This window comes from Atractosteus spatula, chromosome 6 (genome assembly GCF_055471065.1).
Source record: "Atractosteus spatula isolate fAtrSpa1 chromosome 6, fAtrSpa1.hap1, whole genome shotgun sequence".
NCBI lineage: Eukaryota > Metazoa > Chordata > Actinopteri > Semionotiformes > Lepisosteidae > Atractosteus > Atractosteus spatula.
In genome coordinates, this window is record NC_142711.1 from 50,111,435 (window position 1) to 50,133,615 (window position 22,181).

The 22,181-nt window shown below is 33.2% G+C and overlaps 1 protein-coding gene across 1 annotated transcript in view; it reads left to right on the forward strand.

Moving 5' to 3' along the window:
• The first annotated feature begins 2,791 nt into the window (after positions 1 to 2,791).
• Positions 2,792 to 22,181, forward strand: part of LOC148833016 (cadherin-7-like) — a 35,106-nt gene continuing 15,716 nt past the window's right edge. The window contains exons 1-6 of the mRNA XM_088918731.1: positions 2,792 to 2,998; positions 4,144 to 4,438; positions 5,320 to 5,439; positions 13,603 to 13,770; positions 14,843 to 15,030; positions 21,010 to 21,263. Of these exons, the coding sequence (XP_088774857.1) occupies positions 2,792 to 2,998; positions 4,144 to 4,438; positions 5,320 to 5,439; positions 13,603 to 13,770; positions 14,843 to 15,030; positions 21,010 to 21,263 (1,232 nt within the window). The remainder of the gene's footprint in view (positions 2,999 to 4,143; positions 4,439 to 5,319; positions 5,440 to 13,602; positions 13,771 to 14,842; positions 15,031 to 21,009; positions 21,264 to 22,181) is intronic.

Here is a 22,181-nt window from a genome sequence, read left to right on the forward strand (position 1 = left end):
AATAATTTTATGTTATGACAAGTGTTTTATTTGTAAAAGTATCCAGTTGTCTCATCTCAGATATTAAAAACCATGCAAGATAAATGTTTGATTCTTGGCATAGATTGTTAACCAACATAAACATTTTGAAAAAAGACACTTCAAGGGTGATAATGGCAAGAAATCTGTTGTTTCATGGCCTATGAATGATACATTTGTTGAGGATATTTTCATAATTCAGTTAAAGCAAAAAGCTTTTGAATTTGCTTTTGTTAAAATCTATCTTATCTTTGTTCAAATTAACCATAATTATTTGTGGGAGGGGGAGGATAATGTTTTGCATTAGGTATACATTGCATGTGCTTATAATTTATTTGTCTTTTGTTTTAAAAGGGGATGTTGCTATGGAACCAGTGATATTTTAATATTTTAAGGAAACAACCAAATGTTTTGACACATTTATTTCTGGAACTGGGAGCAAGTACAAGTGATTAGTACTTTATTTTGGAGGAGAGAAAAGAAAAAGAATAGAAAAGTAATGACAAGTGTTGGGGTTTTCTGTATCAAATGATAATTTCCATCTCTTGTACTCATTGATAAACAGAAACCCATGAAGTAATGTTGGGTATTTTCTTTTTGTGGAAGGTCTTAATTTCCTTTCTAAATCCACCAAGATACTTTTGTCATTCTAGCTTGTATTATAATTCATTTTTGCTTAGGGACCATAGATCGTCTCATTTTATCATGAATTTAGAGTTTAAATGCTAGCTGTGAGAATAATTGTTTTACCAGTTGGAAAGAGAGAAAATTCAAACATCAGAAAATGCCTTTGAAGGCATGGTGATGTTTAGACAACATCACTTCTGGCAATGTCTCTGCTTTTTGCATCTGGATAAGTTGCAGGTTTTGACACAGAAGGATAATAAAGGAGCATTTTGTGAAAAAAATGAAGAGTATAAAGGAAGCTGTGTTACAGACACTGAAGGAGAAGAAAGGGGAAATTTAAAGGAAACAAGAACTGTCAGTACAAAAGATCAGCTTACAAATGAATCACATGTGGTGGTCTCTGTGTAATGTCGAGGAAACAGATGAACAGCTAAACAGTTTAGATGCAAATATTTAAAGTGTCGCAGCAACAGTTCAACACTAATTTTTGTAGAAATGAAAAACAATAGGATTTTTAATTTTTCTGAGAAGAATGAATCTTCATTTGGACTGCCTTTTTCTCCCTTTAATCTATATGGTATGGAGATAAAAGGGGAAAGAAACATTGAATGCCTTGGAAAACACTGGGGAAATGGAAAAGATGAATGTTTATGAACAACTGAAAGACAACAGTATAAGCTAAGGGTTTTGGCATGAAAAAATTGGCTTCAGCAGGTGAAGAGTCCCACAAGTAAGAAGTCGGGAACAATGCTAATCACTGTGCAACAGTGCCGCCCTAAGGCAAAACATTTAATATTAAATTGACAGGTGTACTGTATTGTGACATGCAGGTGGCATGGTGGAGCAGAGTTTAGCATTGCTTCCTCACAGCACTGGGGCCTTGGGGTAAGTTCCAGGGTGATATCTGCATAGAATTTGTCATTTCTCCTCTAGTTCTTGCGAGTTTCCTCTGGGTGCTCCAGTTTTCTCCCACAGTCAAAAGACATATTGGTAGGTTAATCGGTTTCTGGGAAAATTTGTCCAGTCTGAGTGTGTGCATGTTTATATCTGTGTGTGCCCTCTGATGTACTGGCTTCCAGTTCTGGGTGTATCCCGACTTGCACCCATAGCTTGCCAGGATAGGCTCCAGGTCCCCTGTATCCCTATATTGTTCCATACTCCCACAACCCTTTTGGTAAATAAGAGCTTCCTGTTCTCAGCTTTAAATGCAGTTTCATGTATTTTCTACTTTTGACCTCTGGTTTATGTTTCATTCTGAAGAAGTCCCCTGGGTTGACTTTGCCATTGCCTTTGAGAATTATGAATACCCTTATCACGTCCCCTCATAATCTTCTCTGTTCAAGACTAAAAAGTTCTGTTCCTTCAGCCTGTAAATTTAATTTAGGGCATTCCCTTAAGCTGTGGAATGTATTTGGTTGCTTATCTCTGGACTGATTCCAGAGTAGAAATATATTTTTCTATAACGTGGTGACAAAATTCATTATAAATGAATGTCACATCCTTGAGTAATATGACAGACAAATGACTTCTGTTAAAGAGATATTGGCTTATGCATAATAGAGTGACGTATTGCTGGCTATGCACACAAAAAAATACAACTGCAGTAAACACAGAAACATCTTGTTTTGATTGCCTCCTCCCTGCAAACATAGTTAATCTAAAAGTATCTTCATGTGTTAACACTACCAAAAAATATTTGAAAGTACTATGAAAGTTATCATTTAAAAACTGATGATAATGCTGTATACAATCTAATGAATGTGCTTTTGAAGGCTCTTCATACAAGCTTTTAGAGAAAAACTTTATCTCTAATGATCACTAAAAAATTAAGAAATAATTGAGATGCAGTCTTCCATATTACTGATTTTGTAATTTACCACTTTTACCATATTATTTTAATAGACAAATTTAGAGTATTTTCATGTTCATGCTTATGTTTTGAATTAAAAAACTTTTAAGGTGATTTTTATATATTTATTTTCACAGGCATGCAGAAAGCGAGAGAAATGGAAAAGCCTGATTACTAAAATCGAGGAAAGATTAATACATTATCAATTTACATTCTCTGAAACATAAAAACGTTTTTATAAAGCAGTGACATTTGTGTTGTTTGTACTATACTGGAAGAAGATAATAAAAAAGAACAATGAACTGTTCTGCTTGGTTGCCCATGCTAATTGCATTTTCTATGATGGGCTGCTGTGTAACAAATGAAACAAGAACAAAGCTCTGCTTAAAAACCCCAAGTCTCAACAAAGAACAATATATTTCTCATCGTCGCCTACGTCGTGGCTGGATATGGAAACAATTCTTTGTTCCTGAAGAAGACCCAGCTCCACGTACTATTGGGCAGGTACTGTAACTGTAACTAAAACATTTACTGTTTTAGAACATTTTAATAAATACCCTGTAAACAGTAAGCTTTTTGAATATGTCAGCAGCTGGCTGCATATAAACATCAGGAAAGTTCTAGTTTTACCTATTATTTTGGTAAATCACAAATATTTTCGAACTTTACTGTACATGCTAGAAAAACTTTAGATATGAATGAATGATCATTTTATTTGAAGTCTCAATAGATTTATGAAAAACATAGCCAAAATATGTAAAATCTGCAGGATGATGTGGATCCAGCTACAAATGTAGTGATATGTTTTGAGAATATTTGTGAATTTAGGAATCATCATTCAGACATTTTTTTTATCAATTAGGACATACCTTCTTTGTCTGCTATAAGACAGACTATGAAAACCAAAATTAACAATGTTTTATTCTATATTTTTAGTTTAAAAAAAAGTTAAATGCCAGGCATAAATTACTCATTCCTGCTTACTGTCCAGAGAAGAAGGTGGGGATCTACCTTGGAAATTTTGCATGTAGATCATTTCAGAATTACTTCAATGTTTTCTAGGTCATGATATATTTCTTGGTAAGAAGCCCCCTTTCTCACTTTTACTTGGACACATGAGTTAAAAACAGAACTTTTGGGTGTGTAATGGTACAGTACTATTGCAAAAGGAGTGATACCTCATAAGCAAATAGAGGGTACTTGGTAATTTAACATAAAGCCCTATATTCAGAACTCTTGGGACCTGATTTTGATAAATCGAGTGCAAGAGCAACACATAATGTCATTGGTACAGCACTGGACATAGTGATTTTCCCAAAGAGAATTATTTTGACCAAATGTAGTACCCAAGGGTTCATCCGTGTTAGTGCTTCGTGCAGTGAAAAAATCTAACACAACATCTTTGAAACGTGCTTCGTAAATTGTGGAACAAAACTGTATTTTTATTTACACATAAATAAAACTGTATGTTATTTACACATACTATAGCTTAGGAAATATAATTTTGGCATGTATTTTTAGGGTAAAATAAAACTTATTTAAAGAGCAAAACATCACAAAATAACGGAAAAAGGACTGAAAGAGAAACTATATCCTAGCAAATTTTGTAATATGTTACCTTTCTTTTCTTTAATTTTACTGTATTACAGCTAAAATCAGATTATGACAAAGTGAACTTTTCTATAAAGTACATTCTTTCTGGAGAAGGTGCTGGAGATGTCTTTAGAATTGATGAAGATACTGGTGAAATTTACACAATGAAGAAGCTAGACCGAGAGAAGAAATCCTCCTACGTATTGCGAGCACAAGCCATTGATAGGTTATCAATGCAGCCTGTAGAACCAGAGTCTGAATTCATTATCAAAGTTCAAGACATCAATGACAATGTGCCAGAGTTCCAAAATGAACCCTATGTTGCTACAATTGCTGAAATGTGTCCAACTGGTAAGTTTTCTTTTTCTCAGATTTCATAGAACATCAAGCTGAATTTAAAAAAAGTTCTTTAGCCTAGTCTAATACTGTACTAATTGATTTTCCTAATTTTTATAACAAAGAAATTTGAAACACTTTTTACTACACATTCTTTACTCACCTAGTATAACAGAACTGATGAAAGAAACTAATTACAATTAAACTATAATATATATATATAAACCTATAACGTACTAATAAGAATGTGTTCTTAATGACAATAATTATTTAATTCAACAACATCTACACTTCATTGGTGTTATTAATAAGCAGTATATTCTTTAGCATGAGATAAAATATTTTCATAAATAATAGTGTTAACATGAACAAAATATAAACAATATATTATATAATATCTTTAAATTGGAATTTTTATGATGCAAATACATAACAAGTAATTTGGTACTTGCTATATCAGACACATACTGTTTATTAAAAGATAAATCACAAAAAAGTGGAGTCAAAATACGTCTTAAATTTTACTAAAAAAACAGTTATTTCTAATTTATAATTATAACCAGAACATTTCCACATACTGTATCCTTTGTAGATCATGAATCATTTTTGCTTGTTAATTATGAAGTCATAGGTCCAGGTTTCATTGGTTATAAATTTCCATTAGCTCAGTGATCTGTGAGACATCAAGTAGTGTGAAGAGAGAGGATGGTCTCCACAGGAATAATAACTGTCATGCACACCTGTACCTCCCAGATCTGTGTGCAGCAGTGTGCTGAAAGCACAGGCCGCAACCAGCCACTGCATAACACGCCCTTTGCATAATTATTCATTTTGTAAATGTTAACACATGATTAAGCTAATGTTGCTTTTGTTTCTCTCCTTTATTTTTCACTCAGGGACCACAGTCATACAAGTGACAGCCACAGATGCTGATGATCCTTCTTATGGGAACAATGCCAGATTAATCTATAGCATCCTGCAGGGACAGCCCTACTTCTCTGTGGAACCAACAACAGGTAGCTAAATAAACAGAAAAAAAACAGCTTCCAATTGGAATTTCCAGAAGCCTTTCTTATCGTATTATTCCATTTGATACGTTATTTCAATTGTATGCTCTTGTAGCATTACATAGTGCATCCTGAAAATATAAATGATGGCAGACAGAATTATTGCATTTTCCTCATTTAATGTGTTAGATAGATCAAGGATGAGTTGAGTGGACTATGGAGTAAGTTGATTAAGGCGCCCTAAAAAAAGATCATAAGGAGTAAATTAAATTTGGTCACCAAAGATACAGTAGCATATTCTTAGATTCCCATCATCACCAACATGAAAAGTTAAGAAATATACACTGTTAAGTTTGAGCACAATATTGAGCTTCACTAATAATCTCACTAATTAATCTGGTGAGTGTTTTTTTTTATTAAGGGGAAATTTACATCACCTTCAACACTTCTTTGGTAAGGTTTTAACAGGATCTGTCCATGTCCAATTTTAAAGTGTGATTTCCAAGATGGGTTGTAATGCCTGAGATTATGTGGCGATTCATTTAAGAACATGTGGCTCATTTTCACATACCCAGGAGAGGGAATGGAAAAACAGACATCAAGGAACATACAATATTTTAATTTTAGCGTATGATTGTGACCTAAGAATGATAGAACATCAGAGAAAAAAAGCATCACCAAAATAAGGCAAGTTAACAAAATGACTTAGTGTATAACCTATATAATCTAATGGTATGCATACTGTAATTTTTAGAGTAATACCAGTAATACAAGACAACCTTTTGCTTAAGACCCACAAGTGGTATCTACATGTTTAAAAAAATGTATTCTTGTTATTTATGATTATGTGTATTAAATGTCAGTGCAACACATTAAAATAATCATTTTAAATTAAAATGTAAAATCATTTTTATTTGACTATAATATGCTTTTCTTTTTTTTCCACATAATGTTCTCAGAAAACATTTTATAGCAGAAAACAAATATATGGTTAATATATTTTCCTATATTTTAACAGTTTTGTTAAGAATGACCTGCAATTCTGCTGTGTTATTTTATGTGGGACATGGTTCTTGAAAACTATAATCATCTATAATTAAACATTATTATTTTTTAAAATACCACAATCTTTATTTTACAATATGAAGCTACTTTTGATTCAGTTCTGTAACTCTTAATTAAGTGAATAGGATGTTAGAAACTGAAAATAATAACACAAAGTGATCAAGATTTACCAGGTACTGTTACAGAATATCCAGAATGTAAACATTTAGTAAATCTAATAAATCACCTCCTCTGACCTTGTGGACCTCAAGAAGTAGGCTTAAACATTTTTTTCCTCAGGAAAGGTTTTTTTCTAAGGAAGGTTAGTTCATTATGTTTTTATAACATAAAAGAAAACTCTTGGATGATAATTCTGGAACTGTTTAATGCCAGGTTAAAGAGACTTACCATTTTTACAGTCCCTCATACTGCTTTCAGAATATCATATAAAACCATACCCCACAGCCAATGGGTTCATAAAATGTCAAATTTTCAATTACCAGACGTGCTTCTTTGCTCATGAAATACAATTATCTGTCAATTCCCTTTTAAACATACTGTTTCATTTTATTTAAAACAAAAAAACATTAGGTTTCAAATAGTGAAAAAGAACACCTGGAAACAGTTACAGAGAGACAGGGAAGTTATGATTTATAGAAAGTCTCCATTTCAGGATGACACTTTTGTTTTCATAGTTTATATACACTAAAATGATTCTGAAATAAATATTCTTAATACAGAATTTGACATAGATACTGATTTAAATAAAGGAAAATCATCCCTAGACTACAATTTTCGGAAACTGCTGTACATGAAAGATCTTTTTTTTCAAATAATGATGTACATTATATTTTTCTGATCTTGCAGGAACGGAAAAGAATAGAAAAAACTTAAGAAAAAATATGCAACAGTTTGGTGATTCTCTTTATTGAATTTAAAGTTAATATATTGTTAGAAATGTGAGGTTATGAAAATGGTGAAAATCAGGATTTGACTGAGCAGTTTAATCAATAAGTGAAATAGTTATTCATAATCCCCAAATCGTGAGTGATTTCTTTAGGATATATCTGAGTGGCTGGTATAATTAGAGGCACATTAATTCTTTGTTCTTTGGCACAGCTTTGGTAGGGGACCAATAATACAGGCACACGTGGTTAAACAATTATTTATTACAATGACAAGACACAGACTACACTACAAACAAAACAGATCACACACAAGTTACTCTATGTACAGTATTTACAAACAAGGTGATTCAGAGGCCTAACATTCTGGTCACCCAGAAAATCCCAAACTGCTACTAAGCATTGAACTCTTAATGTCTACAGAAGCCCCATTACTATTATATTATTATATTATTATATATTACTACAGTAATATTGGAGGGTTTTCACTAGATGGCACAGGGCAGGAGTATTGCAGTAGATAGTATTGAGGAGAACTAACAGTCAGCTTGTGTGAGGACATCTCAAAGTTCTCAAAATAGATGTAACAAAATACAAAAGAAAACATTGGAAATTATACCATATCATAAATACAGACTTCAGTAATGCTTTAAATAATTGTATGTGTTGACAAATAATTATTGTGTTTAAAAAAGATAATATTAAATTTTAGAATAGTCCTGAAATCTACTTGCTGTTTGAACTTTAACATTCCCTTTAAAATTGGAACTGGTTATCACATGAAATTGAACAATCTTAATTAAGTTTGTAATTAAATAGAAATGTCTTTATGTTTCATAATTATGGAGAGCTGTGAGCAAAGACAAATTTTGATATGACTTCAAAATAATATGCTATCACCAAGAAATAACAAAAGCACATTTCATAAAGGCACTCAGTTTTGTCATCATTCTGTTTGAATGTTTATACTGATATATAATATGTAGCCCTGTTATATTTAAAAGCGGCCTTAATGTAACATTTGTTGATTGTGAATTGATGGATGAATTTACCACCTCAATTAGAAATTGTCATGGTAAATTGTGAGAGCGCTTTAGGGCTATTAGGAATCAATTGGACAAAATAAAAAAAGCAATATTTGAACATAGATTCAAACCTAATGTGTAAAATTTAGAATAAAATTGCAAAAAATGTACATTACAATAAATCACCAAGGGTAATAATATAAATGTAAATTGATCTGTTGTGATACAAATGGCTGGGAATACAAAGAAATGAGTAAAATCTGAATTACATACATTGTCTGCTTCTCATAAAATTGCTTCATTTCATCATACTGTCATAGTCTGTCATAGTCTCAGAGAATAGTAAAAGGAGTATACTTTTATCTCCAGATGGTCTGTCTTAGATTAATGAAATAAGAGATGCTGATGTTGGATATTTATCTCTATAGATACCAAAATGGACCTCCTTTTCAATGTTGTAGTCTGTGCCACAGACTCGGGATATGCTGCTTATCAGTGACCACTTCCATCTTCATTCCTAAAGTTTTACACAGAGACAAGAGTTGCGAAGCTTATTGTCTGGTCACAGTAACGGAAAGATTATTAGAAATCAATAATGACATAATTGTAGTGTTATGCGCTTAATGCTTAACAATATTATATTATATTATGTATACCACAAAACAGAAAGGGGAAAAAACACGAAAATACCTGCTGGTAGGTGTTCATTCAATAGGCTGAAGAGGTATGTAAGATAAACCTGCTAATTACTGTGGTGTAACATTTTAATATGTCAGGGTTCATATTTTCACCAGAGTACCCAGTGGATTGTGGACATTCTTGCAGAAAGTTAAAAACATAATTATGCTAAGTAAGTGAACTGTACTATTAAAGGTTTTAGCAATAAGCTTAGGCTCTTTGTTGATCTTAAGATAGATCCTCCTTTGAAGATATCTACAACCAAGTGGTTAATTTTGGATTTGCCAATGATTTCATTGAGACCACTAAGAGATACAACTAAGATAAATTAGTTCTAAGATCCAGGTCTCTATCTACTTAACCAATACTAAATGTATTCTTCACATTAAACTGCTTGTGATGCAAGATGAAGAAGCCAGTGATACTCCAGTAAGATGCTCATATGTGTGTACAGATGCAGCCATTCAAAATGGGTGGGGTATTTCACGGTATACCCCGGTGGGCGTGTCGCATCAAAACGCAGTATCACACGGTATATCACGTCATTTGACGTCATGCCGGAAAGTATCCGGAATCACCTCGTAAAACCACCAGGAGGAGCCAATAAAGCTTAACCTCTCATGTACAGCATTTGAGCTTTTAAATTTAAACTGTGTATTACAGCATGTTAATCATCAGTCATTAAAAAGTTGGTATATTTTATGAAAGCAAGATTGCTCAGTTGGACAAAAGTACACAACTTACCTTTATCAGAAATATTTATGCATCAAAGCCTTTACCGAAGATATTACTAATAGTATTAATAATGAATGACTTTGGACAAGCTGTAAACTCAAAGTATTACGCTGGTCCACATTCTTTCTAACCGTCATTTTAAACGAAAATACTTTTAGTTTTTTCTTTGACAAACACCACAGCATTTTGTTGATCTAACTAACGAGGACAGGACATTAGCTAGCCAATACGATAAAGGAATGACTTTTTTTGCTAATTTCTTTAGCACATTTTTACAAGCACTTGGAATCTGTCCAAGCCCTACTTTGTCAGGCATTTTCTTTTACTGCAACGGACATAAAAAATCCCTCACTTTTAACAGAGCATTTCATAATTTCTAATTATTTAAACTGCGACACTTATCATTCAACCAGAGCTCAAAATATCACAAGGATCCTCAAGAGCACATCAAAGACTGTATTAAAAGATACTTGTATCAGATACATGAGAATCCAGGCTTTTTTATCAACGCTTTCTTTTCCATATACCAGATATTATGGAACCACTTCAGAAGGGTGTCAGCCAGTCAGATTCCAGGAATCGGTACTTTAAAGAAGAAATACACACCTGTATTCCATTTCTCCCTAAACATTTTAAGCATCAAAGTCTTTAACTAACATGTGAAATAGCGTGTAAAAAAGTGGTAGTTTTAAGCTTTTCTGCTAATATAATATGGAATCACGTACCTAAAGAAATTAATAACGATATGATTATATTTGTGTACTGCGACAGGGCTGTGTAGGGCTGTTTCGCCTCTCTCTTGATGTGACTTCCCTAGTAGCCCACTGGTCTACGTGCCTGATTACTAAACCTACAGGTTGTGTGTTCAAATCCAGCTGGCACTGCACCTTTTCTTTTAACAAACATTTCTTTGAAAAAATAGAATAGCAATATTATGGACAATTAATTGACTTTTATATTTCTAAATATCACAACATGATCGAATTTAAGTCATTTTTGATAACGATGAATAGTCACCTTCTTCCCTTCTGACAACGGTCCCTGCTTCTGCTTCCTGCTTCTATTGTGTGTGTGGGGGGGGATCCCTTTAGATCTCCCTTCAGATTTAAAAGGTTATTAATCATATCTTCGGTGTCGCATCTTACCAGTGCAGCTAATCTTTTGCTGCCTGGGTCAACTATCACAAAGCTTTAGAGAACTTAACATTTCTATTATCAACAAATTGTAAATATGACGTTTACATTGGCATTATTAATTTTTCACATGGGTGTATGGAGGATTGTCAGCTGTCACTGACAGTAGACCCCCCCCTCTTAGGCTGCGCACAAGATCTTTTAAATTTTTATAGAGAAATGGAGGCTGTACAGTATGCATTACAATATAAACATTTATATTGATTAAAATCGCATTTTGATTTAAATCGCAAACGCGTGTTTAATTATATGTGTTTTTTGAATCATAATCAGACAAATGCAACATAAATTGATACAGTATCTTTGTCTTCTAAGTATCTTAATAAACTTTCAGCATAGCTTTCTCCCCGTTTAGATTTATTTTTCTTGGGATCTTGGGATCAAACGTGGAAAGATTAGATTGTAATCGTTTTTATTTTTTAAATACGTTTTAGAAAAGTGTAATCTATACTAAAAAGCTGTACACCACCTGCTATATAGATACATATTGTAATACTTTCAGGTTTGGATAGGACGGACACAAGAACTCAGACTTGCGGAGTTAAAGGAAGTGAAAGCCTTTATTTTTCTTCTCCGTCACCACCTGCTAGCCCGGCTCTTCCGCGCCCCCGCCCGCCAACAGCGCGAGCCAACACACCGCCCGCGCGCCCGCTCTAATCTTTCCACGTTTGATCCCAAGATCCCAAGAAAAATAAATCTTAACTGGGAGAAAGCTATGCTGAAAGTTTATTAAGATACTTAGAAGACAAAGATATCAATTAATGTTGCATTTGTCTGATTGTGAATCAAAAAACACATATATTTAAACGCGTTTGTGATTTAAATCAAAACGCGATTTAAATCAATATAAATGTTTATATTGTAACGCATAGGTGACTATTCATTGTTATTAAAATGACTTAAATTCGATCATGTTGTGATATTTAGAAATATAAATTTGTTTGGTGCGAGGGAAAAGTTTTATTTTTTCAAAGAAATGTTTGTTAAAAAAAAAGTCATGACTCCGGCTGGATTCAAACACCCAATGTGTGATGTGTGAGTCAGGAAGCTAACCCACAGCACCAGTGGCAAGGTCACATGAGGAGTGCTGAAAAAGCCCTACAGAAACATTATCAACAGACAATGTACAGCGTGTACTATTCTTGTGTTACGGTACATGAATATAATTATATCGTTATTAATTTCTTTAGATACGCGATTCCATATTATATTCCCTTTTAATCAAATTCTAAAAGTATGCTTGTTGACTCCGGTATCACGTTAGTTAAAGACTTCGATGCTTAAAATGTTTAGGGAGAAATGGAATACTGGTGTGTATTTTTTCTTTAAAGTACCGAGACCAGCCATATACTGTATGTTTATGTTCCAAAATTAATATAGTTTATGGCCTTCACACGCATTACAGTATGCTCCTATTCTTTTTATGCTCAGCTACTAAGATTTCCCTTCAGTTGTAAAATTCCATATAAATATTCAATACTAAAACGGGCACAGTAAAGACATTTAAATCTTTCTACGACCGACCAACGCACCACGAGTGCCCCTGTCAGTCAACCAATCACGTACCACGGTATTTTGCGTCATCACGTGTCACGATGCGCGAGGCCGTATCCAATTACCTCCGGTACATGTCTGTGCCGCGCACTTTGAATGGCTGCATCTGTATTTTGTAAAATGAGGTTTTTATGGTAAAGAAGTGCCTGACCGAAGGGAAGCATCACTGCTACGCACTAAGCTGTGTATCTGATGTCAAGACATATGTGATAACACCAGACAACCTTCTATCTATATTCTGATTGTTACAAGGAGACAACATTTCCAAGTAAAATATTTGGTCATAATAATATATCTTGGAGCCAAAAAAAAACTAGCCATTAAATAAAGTAGACCTCAGGTATAAGGGGATGATCGGAGCCAAGAATGTCAAATAAATTTCTATCACAACTACAGTGTATTTATGTAATATATTGCTATATACCTGGTTTAGAAGTTCTAAAATTCTATATTTCCACAATGTGTCAATCTGTCTCCACTATTAATCCTGTTTTGGCACCCTGGCAGAATTTTCCATACTCTGTAATGTGCTGTTTTTCTTCTGGGCATGCTAGGTATACATATTTTTTTTGTCTTTTTTTTTTGTTGAGAGCTGTACTAGTGCTCTAGTAAATAGTAATTATGTATGAAAACACGGGTAAATACTGAATAAGTACTTTACATTTTGAGCATTTGCACACAATAAAAAAGCTAATTTTAAAGATTAATTGAACCCAAGAAGAAGAAATGTCAGATAAAAAATTGTTAACTCCATTATTAACTAGTGGTGAGTTAAAGGGTGAGCGCATGACAAATATAAAAGAGCTCCACCACCAACTTCAATTTTAGACAAAGGATTCACAGTACGGTGTTTTGTGTGAGCTGTCTTTCAGTTTGCATGAAAAATGTTAAAAGCCATGATAAATAAACCCGCACCATCAGTGCTTTTCCATGTAATTCACCCTTGTTAAAGAATAAGCATCATTGAAAATGTTAATTCTTTAATAATGCACTGCACATTATTCACATTCATTATTGCCACTTGCATGTGTTTCATAGGTACAATTGTTACTTCTTGGCCTGATATGGACAGAGAAGCCAAAGAGCAGCATTTGGTGATTGTACAAGTGAAAGACATGATGGGCCTGAGAGGAGGATTTTCTGCAACAACAACAGTAACCATTAATTTGTCTGATGTAAATGACAATGGGCCAAAATTTCAGCACAGTAAGTATAAGTACAACTATAGTTTTACTCCCCCATTTTTATCCTAATATTTCCGCCTTTATTCTCACATCCAGCATGATCACATCCTGTCCTATATGAGGACAATTTTGGCAGGTTGTTTTGGCTTTATAGTATTATAGAGAATAGATTATTAATTCTGTAACGTCTTCAAAATATTTGCTTTCTGGAACAATGTACTGCTTAGTCCATTGTGTATTGCTATCCAAGTCCATTATAACGCGAGGGAAATATTTAACCCTAAAATAAAGTAAACATTATTTTTCATGATCTTTAGAACAAATAGAAGAAAACAGAATCAATCCTGGTGAAATTAAAGCACTTTGTATCCTGTATACAGATGTCATCCCTTACATGTAACATGGGAGAACTGACCATTAAGAGTTGAGATTTAAGTCTATCTGTTTTTTTCTATAGATTTTTTTGTCCAGATTGTAACATTCCATATGTAATTATACATAGCTGCAAGGCCTTAATTAACTTTTTTTGTAAACTGATATTGTTGTCTTTAACATTATTTTTCTTTCTACAGATAAACACCTTCACATGCAAATCACACTCATCTTATCACCTTGAATGGTGCAAAAAGGGTGTTCTGGGCTACGTTTGAATTTACTCCAAAAAATATCACAGTACATAAAGCCTCTGTATAGTGCTCCAAGCTTTCTATTACACACAAAACTCACGTTAATCAGACTATATACCTAAACATTGAAGTATTTAATTGTTTGTCTACATAACTTTTAGGAATATTGTCTAATACAGAAAAACACAAATACTTTACCGTAACCAAAATAATATAAACATACATGTCTTGCTGAAGTCTGGTATTGCATTAAGTTTAGCTTTTTATATTTTTCCTTCATTTAGTTTTTTAAGAACTACCTGGTATTTAACATCATAAACAGAATCTACTAATTTAATAGGAAAATGTGTTTCCAATAATATCAAGAAAATAATTAAATGAAAAAAATAAATATAAACCATACAAATATATATAAACCATACAAATATGCTATTTCTACATTTAATATCTCACCTCTAACCAATATAGAGTTCTACTCCTTTCCCATACCTGAGTCAGCACCAGTGGGAACCATAATTGGTAGAATCATGGCTGAAGACAGGGATGTGGGCCTAAATGGCATGATGAACTACACAATCGAGGAGACAGATAGCACAGGTGTGTTTGAGATTCTGACTGACCCCAGCACTCAAGAGGGAGTGATTATACTTCAAAAGGTGAGTCACATCAAAACACCTGTATGCATAGATACTAAAATCAATCAATTCTGAGGGCCTTAAGGTAGAAGAATTCACCATATTTATATTTAGTGTGAGGGGCCAGTAGATTTTAAAAGTGGTTCTTCTTAATTTATAAAAAGTCATTTTTTTTCAAGTAATTTCTTAAAATATCATTATTTTATACAGTCAGAAAACTCCTTGTTCTTCAAGGTACCACTACCCTCTTAGCAACCCTTTGAAACTTAGATTCACTAACCTGCAGCAATCACTGGGCACAGGGGCAGTGCTGTACACTCCTGAAAATGCTTGCCCTTGCATTTATTGGACAGAGACAAGAATGCAAGTGCAGGATCGAGAGAATGGAGAAGAAAATGGAGTGAGCAAGACTAATCGTTAGAGTCATCTTTGAAAATCCCTTCCTAGCTGTCCATTGGATGAATTTATTAATGATGAAATGAATGTTAGTTAATCACCTATATGTCAAAAAAGAAAGTGTTTAAGCATTTTTCAAACAATGGGAAATTTAAATCCTGAGTCATTATTTTAAAATTATTAAGTTAAAGCCATCATTTAACTTGATTTTTAAGACATAATGTTGTGTTTTTGGTCAGGTGCAATGCTTTATACGGACCATTGTTTTCAGTTTTAGGTGCATGTGGACATACAGTACATGCCACTGTACAGCCCTCTAGAATGTATGAGGTGCAGTTGGTATACCAGGTTGGCATCCAGGTATTCCAGACAGCAACACATCCTGAAATTTGCCTGCACAAATCTGATGCAGGCCTGCACTTCTCTGTAAACCTTTCAGGTGTAGAAGTGAATCCTTAAAGTATTGTAGTTGAATGTGGTTGTCATACAAATTAATACTATGTTAAAATCGAACTAATCTTGTAACTATGTTACAAATCAGATATTGTGTTAAATCAAATTAAATTCTGGTGAATCGGATTCAATTATTCAGGCCAATTAAACAATTTAATACAAATGGTGATTTCATTAATTAAAAATGCAACATTTTTTAATAATATTAATATTAATTGAATATTTAACATACTGTAATATGTGGACTGAACAGACATCCTCATTAAAGCTCTTACAGAGCCAAACAAATCAGTTCACAACATCAATGTTTAAAAACACCCAACTAATTTAGCTTAAAGTATGAATATTGATTCCACAAAGACAATAACAACTATCAATTATTTCCATCAAAAGAAGTTTTTAAACTTATTTTTAAACTGGTTATTGTTTTTAATGTGAACCTTGCAAGTGCTCATGCGAAATGTAGTTAGATGAGCACATCAAAACTTAACAGAAATAACAATAATTGACCGAGTTAAAAATTAGATATAAAATATATTATAAATTATTATTATTAAAAATGTTCAAAAACCTTTTCCATTTAATTGCATGATTCCTCATTAATATTCTATATTAAGTGAATCTAAAAAAGTAGTACAAAAGATTAAAAGACTAGATTTCACTAACATTTAATGCACCTCAAATACGATCTATTTTTGACAGCAAAACACTAAATTTGGCATTCTGAAGCACACTGCACTATACTTCCTCACAGCTTACCGCTAATGCAAGTTTTAATGCACTTTATAGATGGCTGCACCTGTATGCAATCATCCTTATACTATTGCCTTCACTTTTGTTAAAATGGCTTAACAATATGTTTGTGTATTTATCAAAGTAAAGTTTCGTGTTTAAAAGATTCATTTGTTATAAGTGCAGTCATTACTGTTTATGGAAAAAGGAATCATTTTTTAAGAGGCTGATGTTTAAGCATGTAGAAGAAGGAATATATAATTCTACAGTAGTTCAGTACATGAAGTAGAAAGTATGATCTAGATCTAGAATTGATATTCCTTTGTCTTGGAATCTATTAAATGTGATTAAATGTGAAATTTACACATACCTGCACAAAGAACTAATCTTTACATTATTAATAATATATTGTGAAATAATTTAAGCTAAGGTGAAACTACAGATGCACTTACAGTATGTTAAGGTGGCACAACAGTATTCCATTTAATTGCTCATTCAATTTAATTTGGACACAGCATTAAATCAGATGTAGCTAACGTTGATGCATCTTCCCTCGGGAATCTGTAAATCTGATAATTCTCTGATATTGTCGGACACTTTTGGAAGCCAGTGAATATTACTAATGCTCACCATCTGAAGCAGTAGGATCAGTATTTACATTAAGAGGTAAATATACTGAGTAAAGTCAAATTGACTACCAAATTAAGCTCTAAGGGTAGAGCTCAAAATAAGTCAAGTAATATATCACTAGAGCTTACTGTACATTTATACTTTACATATCAATAGACAAACCAAATGAGTCACTATGTGATTTGGCAAGCCTGTCTCAACTCAAAGAAATTCCCACCTTTCACTCAATTCTATCGACAAATGTTTCTACATTACGCTTTATCAGATAACATTCCTTTCAAATAATTTAATGACAAAATATTAGCTGTCTTAATTGCAGTATAAATTGAAAAACAAACAGCAAGTGGAAACATCTGAAATAAAGTCAGAGTGTTATTTTATGAAAGAACAGCCGAAACGTTATGTTTTCTTTCTTCTCTTTTCAGCATGGAATAAACCTACTACTAACTTGTTATTTATTTGTTGTTGCTGCTGTTCTTTGTTTTTTTGGTCTTTGTATCATTCACTTGTGTATATCACAAATAAACTGAACTGAACTTTTAAGAAATTTAATGCTTTAATTCAACTACTATAAAAACTAGTTTTCAATTAAGCTCTGTTCAGTAAATGTAACCCCTGAATTATATTCCTGGGGAGAAACATAGCATAAATTACATCTAAGAAAACTTTAGAATGTTATTTGTCTAACTCAGATTAGGCAGGCTGTGCTGAATTGGAAATCAGGAGATATACTGTATTATTCTAAATCGTGTGTAAACTATGACTTCACACTAAATTGGAACAATAAAAAAACACTGTCCCCTGTCAAATGAGGAGTCTAATGTAATTTGATTACACATCTAACAATTTATCAATAATGCAATAGAATCCAAACTAGAGTCAGTATGAGGACGATGTAGAAATTGGCAATGGTATTCTAGAGTAGTGGCTAAGCATCTAGACTCAGTACTGAAAGATTGGGTGTTAAAATCTCAAATAGCCAAAAATATGAAATGCTAAGATGTATAAGTAGTTACAAATGGACTTTTGTGCATTTGTATAGTCACAGTCTAATCACTGATTGAGAGAAACTAGCTGTTGGTCCCTAAGATCATGATACCTGACAGCTGGAATCCTCCCTATTTAAATGTGTGCTCCCTCAGAAAGTGAAAGAGAATCAGAGTGGAATGGGCCACTGGAGAATTTTTGGCTCTTTTCCTTTTAAAAAAAATAATAAAATTGAGCAGAAAGTTAGCAAGTTATCCAACCAAAAAGGCTATTGAATCACTTTTTTCAGATATGAATAGGCAGAGTTGTGTGAATGATGCCCTAATATAGAGACAGAATCACCAACCAAGAGATGAATGGCTGGATCAAGAAACAGTATATAAGAGCAGGTTCAGTAATCTATCTACCACAGTAAAACCCAGATATAGTAGGGCACAGTATAGAGGCCCGCTGTGAGGGGGTGTCATCTTTCACAGGCTACACTGTGATCTCTTACAGGTCAGACTTCTTGAAGCACACAAAGTATTTGGGATCTGAATAGACTGAATTTAAAATTAGAATGAGGTGCTTTACTTTGCATTCTTTATGTTTGTGGAAATATGTATTCCCATTTTTTGTGGTATTCACTGCAGAAAGAGAACTTATTTCTGGTTACGGAGTATTTTACTTTGTAAGAATGGTTTTACTTTCCATTTACTGAACTGTGTCTCATTAGGAACGTGTTAGGATCTGTCTGCTCTCACTGAAACACCTGGGTGACTAAGGCTTGGTTCTGTAAACCAGCATACACAGGGCAGGTACTGTCATTTATTTACTGATAAGAGTCCATGTATGTTTAGTAGTTTTGTAAATAGTAAGCAGAAACATCTACACTAAGTATTGCCAGTTCGTTTACTCTGAAACCATGCAGTCCCAGTATTAAAGAATCCATACAACTATACTTGGCATATCCTGACTATAGGAAAGCCGTTTTTATATTTTATATACTTGCTGCAACACAAGCAGGCATCAGGAATAACCTCTTTGCCTAATTTTATTTAATTTATTCACAACCATCCCCCAGTGTATTACTGTGGGTTTCCTCTTCATTTTTTCTTCCACTGTGCAAAGACATACTCGTAGGTTAATTGGCTTCTAAGAAAGTTGACCATGGTGTGAGTGTGTGTGTTTGTGTCTGGTTTGTGCCCTGCGATGGACTGGCATCTTGTTCAGGGTGTATCCTTGCCCCCTTTGGTTACTGGGTTAGACCCAGGCTCCCCCTGACCCTATACTGCATAAAGTGGTTTAGAAAATGGATGAATGGCTGTATATTAAATTTACTGACTGACACTTTTATCCAAGCTGACTTACTTTGATGAGAAATTCTTTGATTGTAGATGGCGTTTAAACAGGACAAAGTTATTGATCACACATGTAAAAAAATAAAGGGAAGAAAATGAATATTTTCATAGATGTGAATGATCACCCCCACTATCTTAACTAAGTAATTAAAAAAGTGTTATTTATATTGTGTTAAAGTGAAATAGAAATGAAGTAAATAACACTGCTACTGTATAAGGGTGCAAAGGACACAGCTTAAAATGTTTCAATCACTAATGATCACAGATTTATTTCCCATCATTTGCCCTGAGATAAAAAAGTATGCATCACATGCTGCACTGTGATTGTTATCATATGAAATGTTGAGTTTTTAGTACAATCTATGACTGTAATTGAATAAATACTAAAATAAGAAGCTTTATGTTAAAAATAAAGACTTAAATTCATCTAGACACTTTTTTTTCTAACAATTAGATTAAAAAACATTTGGAAAAACAGTTATTATATTTGTATGAGTGATAAAATGTAAAATAATTACATTTTGGAAAAAATATGAATATCTATATTGATTGATTTCCTAAATCAAGACTTATTTAATAATTATTTTAACAAGAAAGCAATCAATAATAGTAACAATAATTTTGTTTACTCTGATGTTGGAGACTAGTATGGTAGCACAAACAGTTGTGTAACTATAAAGATCTAAAAACAGTTTCATTTCCCCTATCAGGATTTTTCATCTGAATTCCTGGTGTACTCATGAATACTTTTAATTTATGAGTACATCATGAACATCAAAAACTAAATTTGCTGATGATTTTCTGATATTAATTTGAAAAGTGTAAACTTAGAAATTTAGAGAAATTCAATAGAGATATTAAATATGATTTATTTTTCTGATAAATACACTTTTAGAAATCATGGGGTTCAAATGCTTTTTAGAAAAACAAACATACTGTATCTCACACCACATTAATAAGATCTGAAAATATTTTTAAAAAGTACAACAAAGTGGACTATTCCAGAAAAAAAAATATGGAATCTATGAAATGATCACTTATGATGTGACCCTTAAAGAACTAAAAAATAATTTCCAGTCCTGTTATTTTGTGTTCAAGTCAAAACGTTGTACTGCCTCAAAGCTGTAATTCTTAACATATCACAAAATAAAACTAAATAAAATGTACTAAAATTGTTCTACAATTCATTTGTGGAGCATATTTTAGTGCACAGATAAGGAACTGCAGTCCTTCAGGGACATATTCAGGCAGTGTTTGAACCATAAAACATGCTTTCCAATTGAAGTAATTAGTTCACTTAGATAATCTAGAGCATCCAGGCCATGTCCTGGCACTGGAGTTGCCCATTTCTGCAACTATGGAATTAATGATTTATATGCTTTCTACTGTAAGTGTCCTTGTCTTTAATAAATTAACACAATTGTCATAAAAGTATATATATGTTGTTGTTTTTTTGTTTTAGGCCTTAGATTATGAAAATAGAAGACGGTTCACCATATCTGTGGAGGCAATCAATGCCTACATCGATACTCGGTTTCTCACCTTCAACCAATTCAGAGACAAAACCACTGTGAAGGTAACTGTTGAAAATGTGGATGAGCCTCCTCTATTTTTTCCTCATGATTATTTTTGGGAAATCCTGGAAAATACAGCTGTTGGAACAGCTATTGGCAGAGTGAATGCATACGACAGAGATGCAGCCAATAATCCTGTTAGGTAGGCTAACTTTAACTTGACTTTCAATAAACACAAAATCTTACCCTGGTGACATGTTTAGAAGTGTGTTCTCTATAAATAACATCATATCAGCACTTCAGTATACAATAATTCAGGTTATATTATGAAACAGTAGCCTCAGGGGAATGAAAATGATTTATTTTAAATTGTGTCAGCAGCTTTATGCATCCAGTTACCTTTCAACTTTCCCAGTGCCCAGTACTTCGTTACATTTATCCTATATTACTTCACTGTGAAATGAAACCTACTGAATAAAACATACATGCTTTGTATTTATTGCTTTTTCCATCTAGTGTATAAATCTTATCACAAAACACTGTTCATGGGGTAAAAAGTGCATAAATAAAATTAAATAACGAATGAAGATAGAAATAATGTGTGGGTCTGCCTGTATCCACCTTTGCATATTATTTTATTTTCTAGCAGGTGTATGTAGTACACAGTGCAAAGGGAAACATTTAACTAGATGGTGACAAGAGCCATCTATTTTTTCTTCTCATTGCATATGAAGTATGAATCACGCTTGGTAATATTTTAATTTGCATTCCCTTACAAAATTGAAATGTCTCATAAAACTAAACCCCAACGTGTCTCAATAACAGCCTTTATAGTTGATCCGCGAGAACAGAAGAAAATTGGCAATCTAGATGAGGCTATAAGGCCCATTTTGCTCTTTTCGTAAAGTTAGTTTAAATCTAAATAAATGTGAGCTTTTATCCAGCTGTTTCTTAAAGGAGTGTGGGCTTCAACCACCTCGCTGGGAGCCTATTCCAGACACAAATATTTGTGAAAAAATAATTTCCTATTTTCTATCCTATTCTTTTCCTATCTGAATTCTCTTTTTTCTCATTTGTGATGCCATATTGTCAAGGCCCTTTTATTGCTACTTTAGTCTGC